The sequence below is a fragment of the Hemitrygon akajei genome, unplaced genomic scaffold (genome assembly GCF_048418815.1).
Source record: "Hemitrygon akajei unplaced genomic scaffold, sHemAka1.3 Scf000048, whole genome shotgun sequence".
In the NCBI taxonomy this organism is placed as follows: domain Eukaryota; kingdom Metazoa; phylum Chordata; class Chondrichthyes; order Myliobatiformes; family Dasyatidae; genus Hemitrygon; species Hemitrygon akajei.
The window spans coordinates 6,813,673-6,839,691 of record NW_027331934.1 but is presented as its reverse complement, the minus strand read 5'-3'; the positions used below and the strand labels follow the sequence as shown (position 1 = coordinate 6,839,691).

Below are 26,019 nucleotides of genomic sequence, written 5' to 3'. Positions count from 1 at the left end.
TTCCGCTTGTGGGATCTCGTTCCCCCATCCCTTTCCTCTGTGGGATCTGTCTTCCCCATTCCCCCTTCCTCCTGTGGGATCTCCCTTCCCCATCCCCGTTCCACCTGTGGGATCTCTCTCCCCCATCCCCCTTCCTCCTCTGGGTTCTCTTTTCCCCATCCCTGTGCGATCTCTCTTCCCTATCCCCGTTCCTCTTGTGGGATCTCGTTTCCCCATCCCTTTCCACTGGTGGGATCTCTCTCCCCCATCCCGCTTCCTCATGTGGGCACACACTCCCCATCCCCCTTCCTCCTGTGGGATATGTCTTCCCCATCCCCCTTCCTCCTGTGGGATCTCTCTGCCCCATCACCCTTGCTCTTGTGGGATCTCTCTGCCCCATCCCGCTTCCTCTTGTGGGATCTCTCTTCCCCATACCCTTCCTCCTGTGGGATCTCGCTCCCCAATCCCCCTTCCTCCTGTGGGATCTCGCTCCCCCATCCCCCTTCCTCCTGTGGGATCTCTCTCCCCCATCCCCCTTCCTCCTGTGCGATTTCTCTTCCCTATCCCCGTTCCGCTTGTGGGATCTCGTTCCCCCATCCCTTTCCTCTTTGGGATCTGTCTTCCCCATTCCCCCTTCCTCCTGTGGGACCTCCCTTCCCCATTCCTCCCCGCGTGGTATTTCTCTACCCCATCACCCTTCCTCCTGTGTGATCACTCTCCTCCATCCCCCTTCCTCCTGTGGGATCTCTCTTCCACATCCCCCTTCCTCCTGTGGGATCTGTCTTCCCCATCTCTTCCTCCTGTGGGATCTCTCTCCCCATCCCCCTTCCTCCTGTGTGATCGCTCTCCTCCATCCCCCTTCCTCCTGTAGGTTCTCTCTTCCCCAACCCCTTCCTCCTGCGGTATCTCTCTCCCCCATCCCCCTTCCTGCTGTGGGATCTCTCTCCCCCATTTCCCTTCCTCCTGCGGTATCTCTCTCGGCCATCCCCCTTCCTCCTGTGGGATCTCTCTCCCCCAACCCACTTACTCCTGTGGGACCTCTATTCTCCATCACTTCCTCCTGCGGGATCTCTATTCCCCTTCCCCCTTCCACCCGTGGGATCTCTCTGCCCCATCACCCTTCCTCTTGTTGGATCTCTCTGACCCATCCCATTCCTCCTGTGGGATCTCTCTCCCCCATCCCCTTTCCCCCTGTGTGATCGCTCTCCTCCATCCCTCTTCATCCTTTGGAAACTCTCTACCCCATCCCCGTTCCTCCTATGGGAACTCTCTCCCTCATCCCCCTTACTCCTGCGGTATCTATCATCCCCAACCCCCTTCCTCCTGTGGGATCTCTCTTCCCTAACCCCGTTCCTCCTGTGGGATCTCTCTTTCACATCCCACTTCCTCCTGTGGGATCTCTCCTCCCCATCCATTCCTCCTGTGGGATCTTCCCACCCGCCCAATCCCGCTTCTTCCTGGGGCATCTCTCTTCCACATCCCCGTTCCTCCTGTCGGATCTCTCGCCCCTTCCCCGTTCCTCCTGTGGGATCGCTCTCCCCATACTCCTTCCACCTGTGGGATCTCTCTCCCCCATCCGCCTTCCTCCTTTGGGATCGCTCACCTCCATCCACCTTCCTCCTGTAGGCTCACCCTTCCACGTCCCCCTTCCTACTGTGGGATCTCTCTTCACATCTCTTCCTCCTGTGGGATCTCTCTCCCCTTCCCCCTTCCTCCCGTGGGATCTCTCTGCCCCATCACCCTTCCTCCTGTGTGATCACTCTCCTCCATCCCCCTTCCTCCTGTGGGATCTCTCTTCCACATCCCACTTCCTCCTGTGGGATCTCTCTGCCCCATCCTATTCCTCCTGTGGGATCACTCTCCCCCATCCCTTCCTCCTGTGTGATCACTCTCCTCCATCCCCCTTCCTCCTGTGGGATCTCTCTTCCACATCCCACTTCCTCCTGTGGGATCTCTCTGCCCCATCCTATTCCTCCTGTGGGATCACTCTCCCCCATCCCTTCCTCCTGTGGGATCTTTCCCCCCCCCCATCCCTTTCCACCGGTTTGATCACTCTCTCCCATCCCCCTTACTCCCGTGGGATCTCTCTTCCCCATACCCTTCCTCCTGTGCGATCTCGCTCCCCAATCCCCCTTCCTCCTGTGGGCTCACACTTCCACGTCCCCCTTCCTCCTGTGGGATCTCTCTTCCCCATCTCTTCCTCCTGTGGGATCTCTCTCCCATTCCCCCTTCCTCCTGTGGGATCTCTCTCCCCTTCCCCCTTCCTCCCGTGGGATCTCTCTGCCCCATCACCCTTCCTCCTGTGTGATCACTCTCCTCCATCCCCCTTCCTCCTGTGGGATCTCTCTTCCACATCCCACTTCCTCCTGTGGGATCTCTCTGCCCCATCCTATTCCTCCTGTGGGATCACTCTCCCCCATCCCTTCCTCCTGTGTGATCACTCTCCTCCATCCCCCTTCCTCCTGTGGGATCTCTCTTCCACATCCCACTTCCTCCTGTGGGATCTCTCTTCCACATCCCACTTCCTCCTGTGGGCTCACCCTTCCACGTCCCCCTTCCTCCTGTGCGATCTCTCTTCCCCATCTCTTCCTCCTGTGGGATCTCTCTTCCCCAACCCCTTCCTCCTGTGGGATCTCTCTTCCACATCCCACTTCCTCCTGTGGGATCTCTCTTCCCCATCCCTTTCTCCTGTGGGATCTTTCCCCCCCATCCAGTTCCACCGGTGTGATCTCTCTCTCCCATCCCTCTTCCTCCTTTGGGATCTCTCTCCCCCATCCCGCTTCCTCCTGTGGGCACACACTCCCAATCCTCCATCCTCCTGTGGGATCTCTCTCCTCCATCCCCATTCCTCCTGTGAGATTCCTCTCCCCCATACCCCTTCCTTCAGTGGGATATCTCTTCCCCATCCCCCTTCCTGCTGTGGGATCTCTCTGCCCCATCACCCTTGCTCTTGTGGGATCTCTCTGCCCCATCCCGTTTCATCTTGTGGAATCACTCTTCCCCATACCCTTCCTCCTGTGGGATCTCGCTCCCCAATCCCCCTTCCTCCTGTTGGATCTCTCACCCCACCCCCCTTTCTGCTGTGGGATCTCTCTTCCCTATCACCCATCCTCCTGTGGGATATCTCTTCCCGATCACCCTTCCTCCTGTGCGATTTCTCTTCCCTATCCCCGTTCCGCTTGTGGGATCTCGTTCCCCCATCCCTTTCCTCTGTGGGATCTGTCTTCCCCATTCCCCCTTCCTCCTGTGGGATCTCCCTTCCCCATCCCCGTTCCACCTGTGGGATCTCTCTCCCCCATCCCGCTTCCTCATGTGGGCACACACTCCCCATCCCCCATCCTCCTGTGGGATCTCTCTCCTCCATCCCCATTCCTCCTGTGAGATCTGTCTCCCCCATCCTCCTTCCTCCTGTGGGATATGTCTTCCCCATCCCCCTTCCTCCTGTGGGATCTCTCTGCCCCATCACCCTTGCTCTTGTGGGATCTCTCTGCCCCATCCCGCTTCCTCTTGTGGGATCTCTCTTCCCCATACCCTTCCTCCTGTGGGATCTCGCTCCCCAATCCCCCTTCCTCCTGTGGGATCTCGCTCCCCCATCCCCCTTCCTCCTGTGGGATCTCTCTCCCCCATCCCCCTTCCTCCTGTGGGATCTCTCTCCCCCATCCCACTTCCTCCTGTGGGATCTCTCTGCCCCATCCTATTCCTCCTGTGGGATCACTCTCCCTCATCCCTTCCTCCTGTGGGATCTTTCCCCCCCCCATCCCTTTCCACCGGTTTGATCACTCTCTCCCATCCCCCTTACTCCCGTGGGATCTCTCTTCCCCATACCCTTCCTCCTGTGCGATCTCGCTCCCCAATCCCCCTTCCTCCTGTGGGCTCACCCTTCCACGTCCCCCTTCCTCCTGTGGGATCTCTCTTCCCCATCTCTTCCTCCTGTGGGATCTCTCTCCCATTCCCCCTTCCTCCTGTGGGATCTCTCTCCCCTTCCCCCTTCCTCCCGTGGGATCTCTCTTCCCCATACCCTTCCTCCTGTGGGATCTCGCTCCCCAATCCCCCTTCCTCCTGTGGGATCTCGCTCCCCCATCCCCCTTCCTCCTGTGGGATCTCTCTCCCCCATCCCCCTTCCTCCTGTGCGATTTCTCTTCCCTATCCCCGTTCCGCTTGTGGGATCTCGTTCCCCCATCCCTTTCCTCTTTGGGATCTGTCTTCCCCATTCCCCCTTCCTCCTGTGGGACCTCCCTTCCCCATTCCTCCCCGCGTGGTATTTCTCTACCCCATCACCCTTCCTCCTGTGTGATCACTCTCCTCCATCCCCCTTCCTCCTGTGGGATCTCTCTTCCACATCCCACTTCCTCCTGTGGGATCTCTCTGCCCCATCCTATTCCTCCTGTGGGATCACTCTCCCCCATCCCTTCCTCCTGTGGGATCTTTCCCCCCCATCCCTTTCCACCGGTTTGATCACTCTCTCCCATCCCCCTTACTCCCGTGGGATCTCTCTTCCCCATACCCTTCCTCCTGTGCGATCTCGCTCCCCAATCCCCCTTCCTCCTGTGGGCTCACCCTTCCACGTCCCCCTTCCTCCTGTGGGATCTCTCTTCCCCATCTCTTCCTCCTGTGGGATCTCTCTCCCATTCCCCCTTCCTCCTGTGGGATCTCTCTCCCCTTCCCCCTTCCTCCCGTGGGATCTCTCTGCCCCATCACCCTTCCTCCTGTGTGATCACTCTCCTCCATCCCCCTTCCTCCTGTGGGATCTCTCTTCCACATCCCACTTCCTCCTGTGGGATCTCTCTGCCCCATCCTATTCCTCCTGTGGGATCACTCTCCCCCATCCCTTCCTCCTGTGTGATCACTCTCCTCCATCCCCCTTCCTCCTGTGGGATCTCTCTTCCACATCCCACTTCCTCCTGTGGGATCTCTCTTCCACATCCCACTTCCTCCTGTGGGATCTCTCTTCCCCATACCCTTCCTCCTGTGCGATCTCGCTCCCCAATCCCCCTTCCTCCTGTGGGCTCACCCTTCCACGTCCCCCTTCCTCCTGTGCGATCTCTCTTCCCCATCTCTTCCTCCTGTGGGATCTCTCTTCCCCAACCCCTTCCTCCTGTGGGATCTCTCTTCCACATCCCACTTCCTCCTGTGGGATCTCTCTTCCCCATCCCTTTCTCCTGTGGGATCTTTCCCCCCCATCCAGTTCCACCGGTGTGATCTCTCTCTCCCATCCCTCTTCCTCCTTTGGGATCGCTCTCCTCCATCCCCCTTCCTCCTGTGGGCTCACCCTTCCACGTCCCCCTTCCTCCTGTGGGATCTCTCTTCCCCATCTCTTCCTCCTGTGGGATCTCCCTCCCCATCCCCGTTCCTCCTGTGTGATCGCTCCACTCCATCCCCCGTCCTCCTGTGGGATCTCTCTTCCCCATCCCCCTTCCTCCTGCGGTATCTTTCTCCGCCATCCCCCTTCCTCCTGTAGGTTCTCTCTTCCCCAAACCCTTCCTCCTGCGGTATCTGTCTTCCCCATCCCCCTTCCTCCTGTGGGATCTCTCTCCCCCAACCCACTTACTCCTGTGGGACCTCTACTCTCCATCACTTCCTCCTGTGGTATCTCTCTGCCCCATCACCCTTCCTCTTGTGGGATCTCTCTGCCCCATCACCCTTCCTCTTGTGGGATCTCTCTGCCCCATCACCCTTCCTCTCGTGGGATCTCTCTGCCCCATCCCATTCCTCCTGTGGGACCTCTCTCCTCCATCCCTCTTCCTCCTGTGGAAACTCTCTCCCCCATCCCCGTTCCTCCTATGGGATCTCTCTCCCCCATCCCCCTTCGTGCTGTGGAATCTCTCTTCCCCATTCCCCTTCATACTGTGGGATCTCTCTTCCCTATCCCCCGTCCTCCTGTGCGATCTCTCTTTCCCATCCCCTTTCCTCCTGTGGGATCTCTATCCCCCATCCCCCTTCCTCCTGTGGGATCTTTCTCCCCCATCCCCCTTCCTCCTGTGTGATCTCCATTCCCCATCCCCGTTCCTCCTGTGGGATCTCTCTCCCCAATCCCCCTTCCGCCTCTGAGTTCTCTTTTCCCCATCCCTGTCTGATCTCTCTTCCTTATCCCCGTTCCTCTTGTGGGATCTCGTTTTCCCATCCCTTTCCACCGGTGGGATCTCTCTCCCCCATCCCCCTTCCTCCTTTGGGATCTCTCTCCCCCATCCCGCTTCCTCCTGTGGGCACACCCTCCCCATCCCCCATCCTCCTGTGGGATATCTCTGCTCCATCACCCTTCCTCTTGTGGGATCTTTCTGCCCCATCCCGCTTCCTCTTGTGGGATCTCTCTTCCCCATACCCTCCCTCCTGTGGGATCTCTCTCCCCCATACTCCTGTGGGATCTCTATCCCCCATCCCCCTTCCTCCTGTGGGATCTCTCTCCCCCATCACCCTTCCTCCTGTGGGATCTCCCTTCCCCATCCCCTTCATCCTGTGGGACGTCTCTTCCCCATCCCCCTTCCTCCTGTGGGATATCTCTTCCCCATCCACCATCCTCCTGTGGGATATCTCTGCTCCATCACCCTTCCTCTTGTGGGATCTTTCTGCCCCATCCCGCTTCCTCTTGTGGGATCTCTCTTCCCCATACCCTGCCTCCTGTGGGATCTCTCTCCCCCATCCTCCTGTGGGATCTCTATCCCCCATCCCCCTTCCTCCTGTGGGATCTCTATCCCCCATCCCCCTTCCTCCTGTGGGATCTCTCTCCCCCATCCCCCTTCCTCCTGTGGGATCTCCCTTCCCCATCCCCTTCGTCCTGTGGGACGTCTCTTCCCCATCCCCCTTCCTCCTGTGGGATCTCTCGCCCACATACCCGTTCCTCCTGTGGGATCTCTCTTGCACATCCCACTTCCTCCTGTGGGATCTCTCTTCCCCGCCCCTTCCTCCTGTGGGATCTTTCCCCCCCAACCCCCTTCCTCCTGTGGGATCTCTCTTCACAATTCCCCTTCCTCCTGTGGGATCTCTCTCCCCCATCCCCCTTCCTCCTGTGGGATCTCCCTTCCCCATCCCCCTTCCTCCTGTGGGATCTCTCTTCCACATCCCACTTCCTCCTGTGGGATCTCTCTTCCCCATCCGCCTTCCTCCTGTGGGATCTCTCTTCCTCATCCCTTCCTCCTGTGGGATCTTTCCCCCCATCCTCCTTCCTCCTGTGGGATCTCTCTTCCCCATCCCCCTTCCTCCTGTGAGATCTCTCTCCCCCATCCCCCTTTCTCCTGTGGGATCTCTCTTCCTCATCCCTTCCTCCTGTGGGATCTTTCCCCCCATACCCCTTCCTCCTGTGGGATCTCTCTTCCCCATCCCCCTTCCTCCTTCCTCTTGTGGGATCGCTCTCCCCCATTACCCTTGCTCTTGTGGGATCTCACTCCCCCATCCCCCTTCCTCCTGTGTGATCACTCTCCCCCATCCCCTTTCCGCCTCAGGGTTCTCTTTTCCCCATCCCTGTCCGATCTCTCTTCCCTATCCCCGTTCCCTTGTGGGATCTCGTTTTCCCATCCCTTTCCACCGGTGCGATCTCTCTCCCCCATCCCGCTTCCTCCTGTGGGCACACCCTCGCCATCCCCCATCCTCCTGTGGGATATCTCTTCCCCATCCCCCTTCCTCCTGTGGGATCTCTCTGCTCCATCACACTTCCTCTTGTGGGATCTCTCTGCCCCATCCCGCTTCCTCTTGTGGGATCTCTCTTCCCCATCCCTTCCTCCTGTGGGATCTTTCCCCCCCATCCCTTTCCACTGGTGGTATCTCTCTCCCCCATCCCGCTTCCTCCTGTGCGCACACACTCCCCATCCCCCATCCTCCTGTGGAATCTCTCTCCTCCATCCCCATTCCTCCTGTGACATCTCTCTCCCCCATACCCCTTCCTCCTGTGGGATATCTCTTCCCCATCCCCCTTCCTCCTGTGGGATCTCTCTGCCCCATCACCCTTGCTCTTGTGGGATCTCTCTGCCCCATCCCTTTCCACCGGTTTGATCACTCTCTCCCATCCCCCTTACTCCCGTGGGATCTCTCTTCCCCATACCCTTCCTCCTGTGCGATCTCGCTCCCCAATCCCCCTTCCTCCTGTGGGCTCACCCTTCCACGTCCCCCTTCCTCCTGTGGGATCTCTCTTCCCCATCTCTTCCTCCTGTGGGATCTCTCTCCCATTCCCCCTTCCTCCTGTGGGATCTCTCTCCCCTTCCCCCTTCCTCCCGTGGGATCTCTCTGCCCCATCACCCTTCCTCCTGTGTGATCACTCTCCTCCATCCCCCTTCCTCCTGTGGGATCTCTCTTCCACATCCCACTTCCTCCTGTGGGATCTCTCTGCCCCATCCTATTCCTCCTGTGGGATCACTCTCCCCCATCCCTTCCTCCTGTGTGATCACTCTCCTCCATCCCCCTTCCTCCTGTGGGATCTCTCTTCCACATCCCACTTCCTCCTGTGGGATCTCTCTTCCACATCCCACTTCCTCCTGTGGGATCTCTCTTCCCCATACCCTTCCTCCTGTGCGATCTCGCTCCCCAATCCCCCTTCCTCCTGTGGGCTCACCCTTCCACGTCCCCCTTCCTCCTGTGCGATCTCTCTTCCCCATCTCTTCCTCCTGTGGGATCTCTCTTCCCCAACCCCTTCCTCCTGTGGGATCTCTCTTCCACATCCCACTTCCTCCTGTGGGATCTCTCTTCCCCATCCCTTTCTCCTGTGGGATCTTTCCCCCCCATCCAGTTCCACCGGTGTGATCTCTCTCTCCCATCCCTCTTCCTCCTTTGGGATCTCTCTCCCCCATCCCGCTTCCTCCTGTGGGCACACACTCCCAATCCTCCATCCTCCTGTGGGATCTCTCTCCTCCATCCCCATTCCTCCTGTGAGATTCCTCTCCCCCATACCCCTTCCTTCAGTGGGATATCTCTTCCCCATCCCCCTTCCTGCTGTGGGATCTCTCTGCCCCATCACCCTTGCTCTTGTGGGATCTCTCTGCCCCATCCCGTTTCATCTTGTGGAATCACTCTTCCCCATACCCTTCCTCCTGTGGGATCTCGCTCCCCAATCCCCCTTCCTCCTGTTGGATCTCTCACCCCACCCCCCTTTCTGCTGTGGGATCTCTCTTCCCTATCACCCATCCTCCTGTGGGATATCTCTTCCCGATCACCCTTCCTCCTGTGCGATTTCTCTTCCCTATCCCCGTTCCGCTTGTGGGATCTCGTTCCCCCATCCCTTTCCTCTGTGGGATCTGTCTTCCCCATTCCCCCTTCCTCCTGTGGGATCTCTCTTCCCCATCCCCGTTCCACCTGTGGGATCTCTCTCCCCCATCCCCCTTCCTTCTCTGGGTTCTCTTTTCCCCATCCCTGTGCGATCTCTCTTCCCTATCCCCGTTCCTCTTGTGGGATCTCGTTTCCCCATCCCTTTCCACTGGTGGGATCTCTCTCCCCCATCCCGCTTCCTCATGTGGGCACACACTCCCCATCCCCCATCCTCCTGTGGGATCTCTCTCCTCCATCCCCATTCCTCCTGTGAGATCTCTCTCCCCCATCCCCCTTCCTCCTGTGGGATATGTCTTCCCCATCCCCCTTCCTCCTGTGGGATCTCTCTGCCCCATCACCCTTGCTCTTGTGGGATCTCTCTGCCCCATCCCGCTTCCTCTTGTGGGATCTCTCTTCCCCATACCCTTCCTCCTGTGGGATCTCGCTCCCCAATCCCCCTTCCTCCTGTGGGATCTCGCTCCCCCATCCCCCTTCCTCCTGTGGGATCTCTCTCCCCCATCCCCCTTCCTCCTGTGCGATTTCTCTTCCCTATCCCCGTTCCGCTTGTGGGATCTCGTTCCCCCATCCCTTTCCTCTTTGGGATCTGTCTTCCCCATTCCCCCTTCCTCCTGTGGGACCTCCCTTCCCCATTCCTCCCCGCGTGGTATTTCTCTACCCCATCACCCTTCCTCCTGTGGGATCTCTAACCCCATCCCCCTTCCTGTGGGATCTCTCCTCCCCATCCCCCTTCCTCCTCTGGGTTCTCTTTTCCCCATCCCTGTGCGATCTCTCTTCCCTATCCCCGTTCCTCTTGTGGAATCTCGTTTTCCCATCCCTTTCCACCGGTGGGATCTCTCTCCCCCATCCCCCTTCCTCCTTTGGGATCTCTCTCCCCCATCCCGCTTCCTCATGTGGGCACACACTCCCCATCCCCCATCCTCCTGTGGGATCTCTCTCCTCCATCCCCATTCCTCCTGTGGGATCTCTCTCCTCCATCCCCATTCCTCCTGTGGGATCTCTCTCTCCCATCCTCCTGTGGGATCTCTCCTCCCCATCCCTTCCTCCTGTGGGATCTTCCCCCCACCCCAAGCCCGCTTCTTCCTGTGGCATCTCTCCTCCATCCCTCTTCCTCCTGTGGGCTCACCCTTCCACGTCCCCCTTCCTCCTGTGGGATCTCTCTTCCCCATCCCTTCCTCCTGTGGGATCTCTCTCCCCATCCCCCTTCCTCCTGTGTGATCGCTCCCCTCCATCCCCGTCCTCCTGTAGGTTCTCTCTTCCCCAACCCCTTCCTCCTGTGGTATCTCTCTCCCCCATCCCCCTTCCTCCTGCGGTATCTTTCTCCCCCATCCCCCTTCCTCCTGCGGTATCTCTCTCCCCCATCCCCCTTCCTGCTGCGGGATCTCTCTCCCCCATCCCCCTTCCTCCTGCGGTATCTATCTCCACCATCCCCCTTCCTCCTGTAGGTTCTCTCTTCCCCAAACCCTTCCTCCTGCGGTATCTCTCTTCCCCATCCCCCTTCCTCCTGTGGGATCTCTCTCCCCCAACCCACTTACTCCTGTGGGACCTCTACTCTCCATCACTTCCTCCTGTGGGATCTCTCTTCCCCTTCCCCCTTCCACCCGTGGGATCTCTCTGCCCCATCACCCTTCCTCTTGTGGGATCTCTCTGCCCCATCACCCTTCCTCTCGTGGGATCTCTCTGCCCCATCCCCGTTCCTCCTATGGGATCTCTCTCCCCCATCCCGCTTCCTCATGTGGGCACACACTCCCCATCCCCCATCCTCCTGTGGGATCTCTCTCCTCCATCCCCATTCCTCCTGTGAGATCTCTCTCCCCCATCCCCCTTCCTCCTGTGGGATATGTCTTCCCCATCCCCCTTCCTCCTGTGGGATCTCTCTGCCCCATCACCCTTGCTCTTGTGGGATCTCTCTGCCCCATCCCGCTTCCTCTTGTGGGATCACTCTTCCCCATACCCTTCCTCCTGTGGGATCTCGCTCCCCAATCCCCCTTCCTCCTGTGGGATCTCGCTCCCCCATCCCCCTTCCTCCTGTGGGATCTCTCTCCCCCATCCCCCTTCCTCCTGTGCGATTTCTCTTCCCTATCCCCGTTCCGCTTGTGGGATCTCGTTCCCCCATCCCTTTCCTCTTTGGGATCTGTCTTCCCCATTCCCCCTTCCTCCTGTGGGACCTCCCTTCCCCATTCCTCCCCGCGTGGTATTTCTCTACCCCATCACCCTTCCTCCTGTGGGATCTCTCTCTCCTATCCTCCTGTGGGATCTCTAACCCCATCCCCCTTCCTGTGGGATCTCTCCTCCCCATCCCCCTTCCTCCTCTGGGTTCTCTTTTCCCCATCCCTGTGCGATCTCTCTTCCCTATCCCCGTTCCTCTTGTGGAATCTCGTTTTCCCATCCCTTTCCACCGGTGGGATCTCTCTCCCCCATCCCCCTTCCTCCTTTGGGATCTCTCTCCCCCATCCCGCTTCCTCATGTGGGCACACACTCCCCATCCCCCATCCTCCTGTGGGATCTCTCTCCTCCATCCCCATTCCTCCTGTGGGATCTCTCTCCTCCATCCCCATTCCTCCTGTGGGATCTCTCTCTCCCATCCTCCTGTGGGATCTCTCCTCCCCATCCCTTCCTCCTGTGGGATCTTCCCCCCACCCCAAGCCCGCTTCTTCCTGTGGCATCTCTCCTCCATCCCTCTTCCTCCTGTGGGCTCACCCTTCCACGTCCCCCTTCCTCCTGTGGGATCTCTCTTCCCCATCCCTTCCTCCTGTGGGATCTCTCTCCCCATCCCCCTTCCTCCTGTGTGATCGCTCCCCTCCATCCCCGTCCTCCTGTAGGTTCTCTCTTCCCCAACCCCTTCCTCCTGTGGTATCTCTCTCCCCCATCCCCCTTCCTCCTGCGGTATCTTTCTCCCCCATCCCCCTTCCTCCTGCGGTATCTCTCTCCCCCATCCCCCTTCCTGCTGCGGGATCTCTCTCCCCCATCCCCCTTCCTCCTGCGGTATCTATCTCCACCATCCCCCTTCCTCCTGTAGGTTCTCTCTTCCCCAAACCCTTCCTCCTGCGGTATCTCTCTTCCCCATCCCCCTTCCTCCTGTGGGATCTCTCTCCCCCAACCCACTTACTCCTGTGGGACCTCTACTCTCCATCACTTCCTCCTGTGGGATCTCTCTTCCCCTTCCCCCTTCCACCCGTGGGATCTCTCTGCCCCATCACCCTTCCTCTTGTGGGATCTCTCTGCCCCATCACCCTTCCTCTCGTGGGATCTCTCTGCCCCATCCCCGTTCCTCCTATGGGATCTCTCTCCCCCATCCCCCTTCGTGCTGTGGAATCTCTCTTCCCCATTCCCCATCATACTGTGGGATCTCTCTTCCCTATCCCCCGTCCTCCTGTGCGATCTCTCTTTCCCATCCCTTTTCCTCCTGTGGGATCTCTCTCCCCCATCCCCCTACCTCCTGTGGGATTTCTCTCCCCCAACCCACTTACTCCTGTGGGACCTCTATTCTCCATCACTTCTTCCTGTGGGATCTCTATTCCCCTTCCCCCTTCCTCCCGTGGGATCTCTCTGCCCCATCACCCTCTTGTGGGATCTCTCGCCCCCAACCCACTTACTCCTGTGGGACCTCTATTCTCCATCACTTCCTCCTGTGGGATCTCTCTTACCCTTCCCCTTTCCACCCGTGGGATCTCTCTGCCCCATCACCTTTCCTCTTGAGGGATCTCTCCGCCCCATCCCATTCCTCCTGTGGGATCTCTCTCCTCAATCCCTCTTCCTCCTGTGGAAACTCTCTCCCCCATCCCCGTTCCTCCTATGGGATCTCTCTCCGCCATCCCCCTTCGTGCTGTGGGATCTCTCTCCCCCATTACCCTTGCTCTTGTGGGATCTCACTCCCCCATCCCCCTTCCTCCTGTGTGATCACTCTCCCCCATCCCCTTTCCGCCTCAGGGTTCTCTTTTCCCCATCCCTGTCCGATCTCTCTTCCCTATCCCCGTTCCCTTGTGGGATCTCGTTTTCCCATCCCTTTCCACCGGTGCGATCTCTCTCCCCCATCCCGCTTCCTCCTGTGGGCACACCCTCGCCATCCCCCATCCTCCTGTGGGATATCTCTTCCCCATCCCCCTTCCTCCTGTGGGATCTCTCTGCTCCATCACACTTCCTCTTGTGGGATCTCTCTGCCCCATCCCGCTTCCTCTTGTGGGATCTCTCTTCCCCATCCCTTCCTCCTGTGGGATCTTTCCCCCCCATCCCTTTCCACTGGCGGTATCTCTCTCCCCCATCCCGCTTCCTCCTGTGCGCACACACTCCCCATCCCCCATCCTCCTGTGGAATCTCTCTCCTCCATCCCCATTCCTCCTGTGACATCTCTCTCCCCCATACCCCTTCCTCCTGTGGGATATCTCTTCCCCATCCCCCTTCCTCCTGTGGGATCTCTCTGCCCCATCACCCTTGCTCTTGTGGGATCTCTCTGCCCCATCCCGTTTCATCTTGTGGAATCACTCTTCCCCATACCCTTCCTCCTGTGGGATCTCGCTCCCCAATCCCCCTTCCTCCTGTTGGATCTCTCACCCCACCCCCCTTTCTGCTGTGGGATCTCTCTTCCCTATCACCCATCCTCCTGTGGGATATCTCTTCCCGATCACCCTTCCTCCTGTGCGATTTCTCTTCCCTATCCCCGTAACGCTTGTGGGATCTCGTTCCCCCATCCCTTTCCTCTGTGGGATCTGTCTTCCCCATTCCCCCTTCCTCCTGTGGGATCTCCCTTCCCCATCCCCGTTCCACCTGTGGGATCTCTCTCCCCCATCCCCCTTCCTCCTCTGGGTTCTCTTTTCCCCATCCCTGTGCGATCTCTCTTCCCTATCCCCGTTCCGCCTGTGGGATCTCGTTTTCCCATCCCTTTCCACCGGTGGGATCTCTCTCCCCCATCCCGCTTCCTCATGTGGGCACACAATCCCCATCCCCCATCCTCCTGCGGGATCTCTCTCCTCCATCCCCATTCCTCCTGTGAGATCTCTCTCCCCCATCCCCCTTCCTCCTGTGGGATATGTCTTCCCCATCCCCCTTCCTCCTGTGGGATCTCTCTGCCCCATCACCCTTGCTCTTGTGGGATCTCTCTGCCCCATCCCGCTTCCTCTTGTGGGATCTCTCTTCCCCATACCCTTCCTCCTGTGGGATCTCGCTCCCCAAACCCCCTTCCTCCTGTTGGGTATCTCACCCCCATCCCCCTTCCTCCTGTGGGATCTCTCTCCCCCATCCCCCTTCCTCCTGTGCGATTTCTCTTCCCTATCCCCGTTCCGCTTGTGGGATCTCGTTCCCCCATCCCTTTCCTCTTTGGGATCTGTCTTCCCCATTCCCCCTTCCTCCTGTGGGAACTCCCTTCCCCATTCCTCCCCGCGTGGGATTTCTCTACCCCATCACCCATCCTCCTGTGGGATCTCTAACCCCATCCCCCTTCCTGTGGGATCTCTCCTCCCCATCCCTTCCTCCTGTGGGATCTCTCCCCCCCCCCCCCAAGCCCGCTTCTTCCTGTGGCATCTCTCTTCCACATCCCCGTTCCTCCTGTCAGATCTCTCGCCCCTTCCCCGTTCCTCCTGTGGGATCGCTCTCCCCATACTCCTTCCTCCTGTGGGAGCTCTCTTCCCCATCCCTTCCACCTGTGGGATCTCTCTCGCCCATCCCCCTTCCTCCTTTGGGATCGCTCTCCTCCATCCCCCTTCCTCCTGTGGGCTCACCCTTCCACGTCCCCCTTCCTCCTGTGGGATCTCTCTTCCCCATCTCTTCCTCCTGTGGGATCTCCCTCCCCATCCCCGTTCCTCCTGTGTGATCGCTCCACTCCATCCCCCGTCCTCCTGTGGGATCTCTCTTCCCCATCCCCCTTCCTCCTGCGGTATCTTTCTCCGCCATCCCCCTTCCTCCTGTAGGTTCTCTCTTCCCCAAACCCTTCCTCCTGCGGTATCTGTCTTCCCCATCCCCCTTCCTCCTGTGGGATCTCTCTCCCCCAACCCACTTACTCCTGTGGGACCTCTACTCTCCATCACTTCCTCCTGTGGGATCTCTCTGCCCCATCACCCTTCCTCTTGTGGGATCTCTCTGCCCCATCACCCTTCCTCTTGTGGGATCTCTCTGCCCCATCACCCTTCCTCTCGTGGGATCTCTCTGCCCCATCCCATTCCTCCTGTGGGACCTCTCTCCTCCATCCCTCTTCCTCCTGTGGAAACTCTCTCCCCCATCCCCGTTCCTCCTATGGGATCTCTCTCCCCCATCCCCCTTCGTGCTGTGGAATCTCTCTTCCCCATTCCCCTTCATACTGTGGGATCTCTCTTCCCTATCCCCCGTCCTCCTGTGCGATCTCTCTTTCCCATCCCCTTTCCTCCTGTGGGATCTCTATCCCCCATCCCCCTTCCTCCTGTGGGATCTTTCTCCCCCATCCCCCTTCCTCCTGTGTGATCTCCATTCCCCATCCCCGTTCCTCCTGTGGGATCTCTCTCCCCAATCCCCCTTCCGCCTCTGAGTTCTCTTTTCCCCATCCCTGTCTGATCTCTCTTCCTTATCCCCGTTCCTCTTGTGGGATCTCGTTTTCCCATCCCTTTCCACCGGTGGGATCTCTCTCCCCCATCCCCCTTCCTCCTTTGGGATCTCTCTCCCCCATCCCGCTTCCTCCTGTGGGCACACCCTCCCCATCCCCCATCCTCCTGTGGGATATCTCTGCTCCATCACCCTTCCTCTTGTGGGATCTTTCTGCCCCATCCCGCTTCCTCTTGTGGGATCTCTCTTCCCCATACCCTCCCTCCTGTGGGATCTCTCTCCCCCATACTCCTGTGGGATCTCTATCCCCCATCCCCCTTCCTCCTGTGGGATCTCTCTCCCCCATCACCCTTCCTCCTGTGGGATCTCCCTTCCCCATCCCCTTCATCCTGTGGGACGTCTCTTCCCCATCCCCCTTCCTCCTGTGGGATATCTCTTCCCCATCCACCTTCCTCCTGTGGGATATCTCTGCTCCATCACCCTTCCTCTTGTGGGATCTTTCTGCCCCATCCCGCTTCCTCTTGTGGGATCTCTCTTCCCCATACCCTGCCTCCTGTGGGATCTCTCTCCCCCATCCTCCTGTGGGATCTCTATCCCCCATCCCCCTTCCTCCTGTGGGATCTCTATCCCCCATCCCCCTTCCTCCTGTGGGATCTCTCTCCCCCATCCCCCTTCCTCCTGTGGGATCCCCCTTCCCCATCCCCTTCGTCCTGTGGGACGTCTCTTCCCCATCCCCCTTCCTCCTGTGGGATCTCTCGCCCACATACCCGTTCCTCCTGTGGGATCTCTCTTGCACATCCCACTTCCTCCTGTGGGATCTCTCTTCCCCGCCCCTTCCTCCTGTGGGATCTTTCCCCCCCAACCCCCTTCCTCCTGTGGGATCTCTCTTTACAATTCCCCTTCCTCCTGTGGGATCTCTCTCCCCCATCCCCCTTCCTCCTGTGGGATCTCCCTTCCCCATCCCCCTTCCTCCTGTGGGATCTCTCTTCCACATCCCACTTCCTCCTGTGGGATCTCTCTTCCCCATCCGCCTTCCTCCTGTGGGATCTCTCTTCCTCATCCCTTCCTCCTGTGGGATCTTTCCCCCCATCCCCCTTCCTCCTGTGGGATCTCTCTTCCCCATCCCCCTTCCTCCTGTGAGATCTCTCTCCCCCATCCCCCTTTCTCCTGTGGGATCTCTCTTCCTCATCCCTTCCTCCTGTGGGATCTTTCCCCCCATCCCCCTTCCTACTGTGGGATCTCTCTTCCCCATCCCCCTTCCTCCTTCCTCTTGTGGGATCGCTCTCCCCCATTACCCTTCCTCTTGTGGGATCTCACTCCCCCATCCCCCTTCCTCCTGTGTGATCACTCTCCTCCATCCCCCTTCCTCCTGTGGGATCTCTCTTCCACATCCCACTTCCTCCTGTGGGATCTCTCTTCCACATCCCACTTCCTCCTGTGGGATCTCTCTTCCCCATACCCTTCCTCCTGTGCGATCTCGCTCCCCAATCCCCCTTCCTCCTGTGGGCTCACCCTTCCACGTCCCCCTTCCTCCTGTGCGATCTCTCTTCCCCATCTCTTCCTCCTGTGGGATCTCTCTTCCCCAACCCCTTCCTCCTGTGGGATCTCTCTTCCACATCCCACTTCCTCCTGTGGGATCTCTCTTCCCCATCCCTTTCTCCTGTGGGATCTTTCCCCCCCATCCAGTTCCACCGGTGTGATCTCTCTCTCCTATCCCCCTTCCTCCTTTGGGATCTCTCTCCCCCATCCCGCTTCCTCCTGTGGGCACACACTCCTAATCCTCCATCCTCCTGTGGGATCTCTCTCCTCCATCCCCATTCCTCCTGTGAGATTCCTCTCCCCCATACCCCTTCCTTCAGTGGGATATCTCTTCCCCATCCCCCTTCCTGCTGTGGGATCTCTCTGCCCCATCACCCTTGCTCTTGTGGGATCTCTCTGCCCCATCCCGTTTCATCTTGTGGAATCACTCTTCCCCATACCCTTCCTCCTGTGGGATCTCGCTCCCCAATCCCCCTTCCTCCTGTTGGATCTCACACCCCACCCCCCTTTCTGCTGTGGGATCTCTCTTCCCTATCACCCATCCTCCTGTGGGATATCTCTTCCCGATCACCCTTCCTCCTGTGCGATTTCTCTTCCCTATCCCCGTTCCGCTTGTGGGATCTCGTTCCCCCATCCCTTTCCTCTGTGGGATCTGTCTTCCCCATTCCCCCTTCCTCCTGTGGGATCTCCCTTCCCCATCCCCGTTCCACCTGTGGGATCTCTCTCCCCCATCCCCCTTCCTCCTCTGGGTTCTCTTTTCCCCATCCCTGTGCGATCTCTCTTCCCTATCCCCGTTCCTCTTGTGGGATCTCGTTTCCCCATCCCTTTCCACTGGTGGGATCTCTCTCCCCCATCCCGCTTCCTCATGTGGGCACACACTCCCCATCCCCCATCCTCCTGTGGGATCTCTCTCCTCCATCCCCATTCCTCCTGTGAGATCTCTCTCCCCCATCCCCCTTCCTCCTGTGGGATATGTCTTCCCCATCCCCCTTCCTCCTGTGGGATCTCTCTGCCCCATCAACCTTGCTCTTGTGGGATCTCTCTGCCCCATCCCGCTTCCTCTTGTGGGATCTCTCTTCCCCATACCCTTCCTCCTGTGGGATCTCGCTCCCCAATCCCCCTTCCTCCTGTGGGATCTCGCTCCCCCATCCCCCTTCCTCCTGTGGGATCTCTCTCCCCCATCCCCCTTCCTCCTGTGCGATTTCTCTTCCCTATCCCCGTTCCGCTTGTGGGATCTCGTTCCCCCATCCCTTTCCTCTTTGGGATCTGTCTTCCCCATTCCCCCTTCCTCCTGTGGGACCTCCCTTCCCCATTCCTCCCCGCGTGGTATTTCTCTACCCCATCACCCTTCCTCCTGTGGGATCTCTCTCTCCCATCCTCCTGTGGGATCTCTAACCCCATCCCCCTTCCTGTGGGATCTCTCCTCCCCATCCCCCTTCCTCCTCTGGGTTCTCTTTTCCCCATCCCTGTGCGATCTCTCTTCCCTATCCCCGTTCCTCTTGTGGAATCTCGTTTTCCCATCCCTTTCCACCGGTGGGATCTCTCTCCCCCATCCCCCTTCCTCCTTTGGGATCTCTCTCCCCCATCCCGCTTCCTCATGTGGGCACACACTCCCCATCCCCCATCCTCCTGTGGGATCTCTCTCCTCCATCCCCATTCCTCCTGTGGGATCTCTCTCCTCCATCCCCATTCCTCCTGTGGGATCTCTCTCTCCCATCCTCCTGTGGGATCTCTCCTCCCCATCCCTTCCTCCTGTGGGATCTTTCCCCCCCCCCCAAGCCCGCTTCTTCCTGTGGCATCTCTCCTCCATCCCTCTTCCTCCTGTGGGCTCACCCTTCCACGTCCCCCTTCCTCCTGTGTGATCGCTCCCCTCCATCCCCGTCCTCCTGTAGGTTCTCTCTTCCCCAACCCCTTCCTCCTGTGGTATCTCTCTCCCCCATCCCCCTTCCTCCTGTGTTATCTCTCTCCCCCATCCCCCTTCCTGCTGCGGGATCTCTCTCCCCCATCCCCCTTCCTCCTGCGGTATCTATCTCCACCATCCCCCTTCCTCCTGTAGGTTCTCTATTCCCCAAACCCTTCCTCCTGCGGTATCTCTCTTCCCCATCCCCCTTCCTCCTGTGGGATCTCTCTCCCCCAACCCACTTACTCCTGTGGGACCTCTACTCTCCATCACTTCCTCCTGTGGGATCTCTCTTCCCCTTCCCCCTTCCACCCGTGGGATCTCTCTGCCCCATCACCCTTCCTCTTGTGGGATCTCTCTGCCCCATCACCCTTCCTCTCGTGGGATCTCTCTGCCCCATCCCCGTTCCTCCTATGGGATCTCTCTCCCCCATCCCCCTTCGTGCTGTGGAATCTCTCTTCCCCATTCCCCTTCATACTGTGGGATCTCTCTTCCCTATCCCCCGTCCTCCTGTGCGATCTCTCTTTCCCATCCCTTTTCCTCCTGTGGGATCTCTCTCCCCCATCCCCCTACCTCCTGTGGGATTTCTCTCCCCCAACCCACTTACTCCTGTGGGACCTCTATTCTCCATCACTTCTTCCTGTGGGATCTCTATTCCCCTTCCCCCTTCCTCCCGTGGGATCTCTCTGCCCCATCACCCTCTTGTGGGATCTCTCGCCCCCAACCCACTTACTCCTGTGGGACCTCTATTCTCCATCACTTCCTCCTGTGGGATCTCTCTTACCCTTCCCCTTTCCACCCGTGGGATCTCTCTGCCCCATCACCTTTCCTCTTGAGGGATCTCTCCGCCCCATCCCATTCCTCCTGTGGGATCTCTCTCCTCAATCCCTCTTCCTCCTGTGGAAACTCTCTCCCCCATCCCCGTTCCTCCTATGGGATCTCTCTCCGCCATCCCCCATCGTGCTGTGGGATCTCTCTCCCCCATCCCCCTTCCTCCTGTGGGATCTCCCTTCCCCATCCCTTTCCACCGGTGCGATCTCTCTCCCCCATCCCGCTTCCTCCTGTGGGCACACCCTCGCCATCCCCCATCCTCCTGTGGGATATCTCTTCCCCATCCCCCTTCCTCCTGTGGGATCTCTCTGCTCCATCACACTTCCTCTTGTGGGATCTCTCTGCCCCATCCCGCTTCCTCTTGTGGGATCTCTCTTCCCCATCCCTTCCTCCTGTGGGATCTTTCCCCCCCATCCCTTTCCACTGGTGGTATCTCTCTCCCCCATCCCGCTTCCTCCTGTGCGCACACACTCCCCATCCCCCATCCTCCTGTGGAATCTCTCTCCTCCATCCCCATTCCTCCTGTGAGATCTCTCTCCCCCATACCCCTTCCTCCTGTTGGATCTCTCACCCCACCCCCCTTTCTGCTGTGGGATCTCTCTTCCCTATCACCCATCCTCCTGTGGGATATCTCTTCCCGATCACCCTTCCTCCTGTGCGATTTCTCTTCCCTATCCCCGTTCCGCTTGTGGGATCTCGTTCCCCCATCCCTTTCCTCTGTGGGATCTGTCTTCCCCATTCCCCCTTCCTCCTGTGGGATCTCCCTTCCCCATCCCCGTTCCACCTGTGGGATCTCTCTCCCCCATCCCCCTTCCTCCTCTGGGTTCTCTTTTCCCCATCCCTGTGCGATCTCTCTTCCCTATCCCCGTTCCTCTTGTGGGATCTCGTTTTCCCATCCCTTTCCACCGGTGGGATCTCTCTCCCCCATCCCGCTTCCTCATGTGGGCACACACTCCCCATCCCCCATCCTCCTGCGGGATCTCTCTCCTCCATCCCCATTCCTCCTGTGAGATCTCTCTCCCCCATCCCCCTTCCTCCTGTGGGATATGTCTTCCCCATCCCCCTTCCTCCTGTGGGATATCTCTGCCCCATCACCCTTGCTCTTGTGGGATCTCTCTGCCCCATCCCGCTTCCTCTTGTGGGATCTCTCTTCCCCATACCCTTCCTCCTGTGGGATCTCGCTCCCCAATCCCCCTTCCTCCTGTTGGGTATCTCACCCCCATCCCCCTTCCTCCTGTGGGATCTCTCTCCCCCATCCCCCTTCCTCCTGTGCGATTTCTCTTCCCTATCCCCGTTCCGCTTGTGGGATCTCGTTCCCCCATCCCTTTCCTCTTTGGGATCTGTCTTCCCCATTCCCCCTTCCTCCTGTGGGACCTCCCTTCCCCATTCCTCCCCGCGTGGGATTTCTCTACCCCATCACCCATCCTCCTGTGGGATCTCTAACCCCATCCCCCTTCCTGTGGGATCTCTCCTCCCCATCCCTTCCTCCTGTGGGATTTCCCCCCCCCCCCAAGCCCGCTTCTTCCTGTGGCATCTCTCTTCCACATCCCCGTTCCTCCTGTCAGATCTCTCGCCCCTTCCCCGTTCCTCCTGTGGGATCGCTCTCCCCATACTCCTTCCTCCTGTGGGAGCTCTCTTCCCCATCCCTTCCACCTGTGGGATCTCTCTCGCCCATCCCCCTTCCTCCTTTGGGATCGCTCTCCTCCATCCCCCTTCCTCCTGTGGGCTCACCCTTCCACGCCCCCCTTCCTCCTGTGGGATCTCTCTTCCCCATCTCTTCCTCCTGTGGGATCTCCCTCCCCATCCCCCTTCCTCCTGTGTGATCGCTCCCCTCCATCCCCCGTCCTCCTGTGGGATCTCTCTTCCCCATCCCCCTTCCTCCTGCGGTATCTTTCTCCGCCATCCCCCTTCCTCCTGTAGGTTCTCTCTTCCCCAAACCCTTCCTCCTGCGGTATCTGTCTTCCCCATCCCCCTTCCTCCTGTGGGATCTCTCTCCCCCAACCCACTTACTCCTGTGGGACCTCTACTCTCCATCACTTCCTCCTGTGGGATCTCTCTGCCCCATCACCCTTCCTCTTGTGGGATCTCTCTGCCCCATCACCCTTCCTCTTGTGGGATCTCTCTGCCCCATCACCCTTCCTCTCGTGGGATCTCTCTGCCCCATCCCATTCCTCCTGTGGGATCTCTCTCCTCCATCCCTCTTCCTCCAGTGGAAACTCTCTCCCCCATCCCCGTTCCTCCTATGGGATCTCTCTCCCCCATCCCCCTTCGTGCTGTGGAATCTCTCTTCCCCATTCCCCTTCATACTGTGGGATCTCTCTTCCCTATCCCCCGTCCTCCTGTGCGATCTCTCTTTCCCATCCCCTTTCCTCCTGTGGTATCTCTATCCCCCATCCCCCTTCCTCCTGTGGGATCTTTCTCCCCCATCCCCCTTCCTCCTGTGGGATCTCCATTCCCCATCCCCGTTCCTCCTGTGGGATCTCTCTCCCCAATCCCCCTTCCGCCTCTGAGTTCTCTTTTCCCCATCCCTGTCTGATCTCTCTTCCTTATCCCCGTTCCTCTTGTGGGATCTCGTTTTCCCATCCCTTTCCACCGGTGGGATCTCTCTCCCCCATCCCCCTTCCTCCTTTGGGATCTCTCTCCCCCATCCCGCTTCCTCCTGTGGGCACACCCTCCCCATCCCCCATCCTCCTGTGGGATATCTCTTCCCCATCCCCCTTCCTCCTGTGGGATATCTCTGCTCCATCACCCTTCCTCTTGTGGGATCTTTCTGCCCCATCCCGCTTCCTCTTGTGGGATCTCTCTTCCCCATACCCTCCCTCCTGTGGGATCTCTCTCCCCCATACTCCTGTGGGATCTCTATCCCCCATCCCCCTTCCTCCTGTGGGATCTCTCTCCCCCATCACCCTTCCTCCTGTGGGATCTCCCTTCCCCATCCCCTTCATCCTGTGGGACGTCTCTTCCCCATCCCCCTTCCTCCTGTGGGATATCTCTGCTCCATCACCCTTCCTCTTGTGGGATCTTTATGCCCCATCCCGCTTCCTCTTGTGGGATCTCTCTTCCCCATACCCTGCCTCCTGTGGGATCTCTCTCCCCCATCCTCCTGTGGGATCTCTATCCCCCATCCCCCTTCCTCCTGTGGGATCTCTATCCCCCATCCCCCTTCCTCCTGTGGGATCTCCCTTCCCCATCCCCTTCGTCCTGTGGGACGTCTCTTCCCCATCCCCCTTCCTCCTGTGGGATCTCTCGCCCACATACCCGTTCCTCCTGTGGGATCTCTCTTGCACATCCCACTTCCTCCTGTGGGATCTCTCTTCCCCGCCCCTTCCTCCTGTGGGATCTTTCCCCCCCAACCCCCTTCCTCCTGTGGGATCTCTCTTCACAATTCCCCTTCCTCCTGTGGGATCTCTCTCCCCCATCCCCCTTCCTCCTGTGGGATCTCCCTTCCCCATCCCCTTCCTCCTGTGGGATCTCTCTTCCCCATCCCCCTTCCTCCTGTGGGATCTCTCTTCCGCATCCCCCTTCCTCCTGTGGGATCTCTCTTCCACATCCCACTTCCTCCTGTGGGATCTCTCTTCCCCATCCGCCTTCCTCCTGTGGGATCTCTCTTCCTCATCCCTTCCTCCTGTGGGATCTTTCCCCCCATCCCCCTTCCTCCTGTGGGATCTCTCTTCCCCATCCCCCTTCCTCCTGTGAGATCTCTCTCCCCCATCCCCCTTTCTCCTGTGGGATCTCTCTTCCTCATCCCTTCCTCCTGTGGGATCTTTCCCCCCATCCCCCTTCCTCCTGTGGGATCTCTCTTCCCCATCCCCCTTCCTCCTTCCTCTTGTGGGATCGCTCTCCCCCATTACCCTTCCTCTTGTGGGATCTCACTCCCCCATCCCCCTTCCTCCTGTGGGATCTCTCTTCCACATCCGCTTCCTTCTGTGTCTTTCCATCCTTTACCTTAGGTGATGCCTCTTCCTCCATCTCCCATCAACATTCCCCGATTCTCAAATCTTCCTCACTGTTTGACTTTCTCCCCTTCACCCCTGCCCTTTCCGACTGTCTCACGTCTGGAACAGTTTTCTAACAATCAGGGAATGAGAGAGAATATTTGGAGTTTACAGGGTCATACCGACAGACGAAATTACTGACATTCGGTGAATTCATTGGAGCTGGGCAGTGAGGGACATTGACAGTGATGGGAACAACGATCAGTGAATTAATGAAGGGTTTAATGTTTCCTGAAATATCCGAGTGAGAGAAATGCTCTCAGACCCACGGTTTTAATCACTATGTTCATCAATCTGTCTGTTTGTGTTTAGACTGAACAATAATGACCTGGGGGATTCAGGAGTGAAACTGGTGTGTGAGGCTCTGAGGAACCCGGAGTGTAAAATACAGAAACTGTGGTAAGTACCAGACTGTTTGAGATTGTGTTTACAGTCACTGGGTGTCTGACACTGAACATTAATGTGATCAGTAATTGTGTTACTGATAAACACTGGGGATTTGTACCGTCTCCTGTCTCTCTGTGTCCTTCACCCTCACTCTCTCTCATCTCCAGGCTGGTGGATGTCGGTCTCACAGATTCTGATGCCGAGGATCTCGTCTCCGCTCTCAGTACAAACCCATCACTGACGGAGCTGGGCCTGGGATTAAACTCACTGACAGACGGATCTGTCCCCGCTCTCCGCCGCCTCATACTGACCCTCCCGAGTCTGGAGTGGATCCAGTGAGTGTTTGTGTTAATGTTCAATGTGATAAAATATCAGCGGATCCGCGGGTTTTCTGGTGATATTTGTCGGTGAGTGTTGTTGAAACATTAACCCCGGTCCCCTGTTACTGACACTGTTGTGTAATCTGTTTATTTCATCTTTATTCTCCCATCTGTTTCAGGCTGACGGGGAATGAGTTCAGTGGGACCGGGGAGAAGGAACTGAGATCTCTGCAGGAACTCAGACCCGGACTGATGGTGTGGACCTGAACATCTGAATGTGTCAACATCCCCGCCCGCGGGATGGGGACATTTGGCCGACTCCCCGCCCTCCCCTTTAACTCCCGCCCTTACCTTTAACGACCGCGCGCCGGGGCTGATTCCCAACGGTTTTAACGGAACCGGCTCGGGCCCCGCGCTGTGTGCGTCGCTCACAGCGGACCCGCAGTGACGTGTTTCCGCCTGCCGTCCTGTGGGGCAGCTTCCGTCGGAAGTGCGTGTGCGAGACTCCCACGTGACACCCCGGAGAATTACCCAGACAGGAAGAGCCCGGGGGCCTGGGGCTCAGTCTGGGACACCGGTGTCCCGGGGTGGGGGGGGGATGATCCCGGGAGAGAATCCTTTTGCTCCCTTTGCTGTGGACGGTGCATTCGGCAGCCTGGCCGATATAATGATGTTAAATGGACAAATCCCTCAGCAGTGACCCTGGATCTGCAGCGATCCCGGACACGGCCCTGAAGTGTGATTTTATAATCATCAGTTCCCCGATGCAGAGTGACGGTGAGAAACGGGACTGATTATTCAACCGGTCACTCGTTGTCGCCGGTCAGTTAATTGTGTGTGACTGAGCAGATTATTTATTCCCGCACGTTAGCAGCTCACACATTGTTTAATTTACATTTGTCATGATGAAATCAATAAACCGCTGTAACTTCCTGTCCTGGTGCCGGACTCGAGTTTTCTTTGAGGTTTCTGCTGCCCCCCGCACCCTGTGCACTGCAACAGTGGGTCGGAGCTCCTCACACTGACACAGTAGCGTCTCATCTCCAGGCTGAGGGAGGTCGGACAAGCAGAGTCTAGGAGCACAGGATTTCATCTCCACCAAAGCCCATTCCTGGCTAATTGACCCCCGCCTGTCCCCCGCAGTTAAAATCGACGTGAATCCACTGAGGTCCCGAATACGAGAGTTTTGGGGGGTGGAAAACCGGCATCAGACACAGAGTGAATCTCCCTCCGCACCGTCCCATCGCACACTCCCGTGGTCAGACACAGAGTGAATCTCCCTCCACACCGTCCCATCACACACTCCCGGGGTCAG

The 26,019-nt window shown here is 58.5% G+C and overlaps 1 protein-coding gene across 1 annotated transcript in view; it reads left to right on the top strand.

Annotated features, from left to right (window-relative positions):
- Window positions 1-25,631, top strand: part of LOC140720875 (NACHT, LRR and PYD domains-containing protein 3-like) — a 121,185-nt gene extending 95,554 nt beyond the window's left edge. The window contains exons 8-10 of the mRNA XM_073035725.1: window positions 24,310-24,396; window positions 24,552-24,719; window positions 24,884-25,631. Of these exons, the coding sequence (XP_072891826.1) occupies window positions 24,310-24,396; window positions 24,552-24,719; window positions 24,884-24,971 (343 nt within the window). The 3' untranslated portion in view covers window positions 24,972-25,631. The remainder of the gene's footprint in view (window positions 1-24,309; window positions 24,397-24,551; window positions 24,720-24,883) is intronic.
- Window positions 25,632-26,019: the final 388 nt, after the last annotated feature.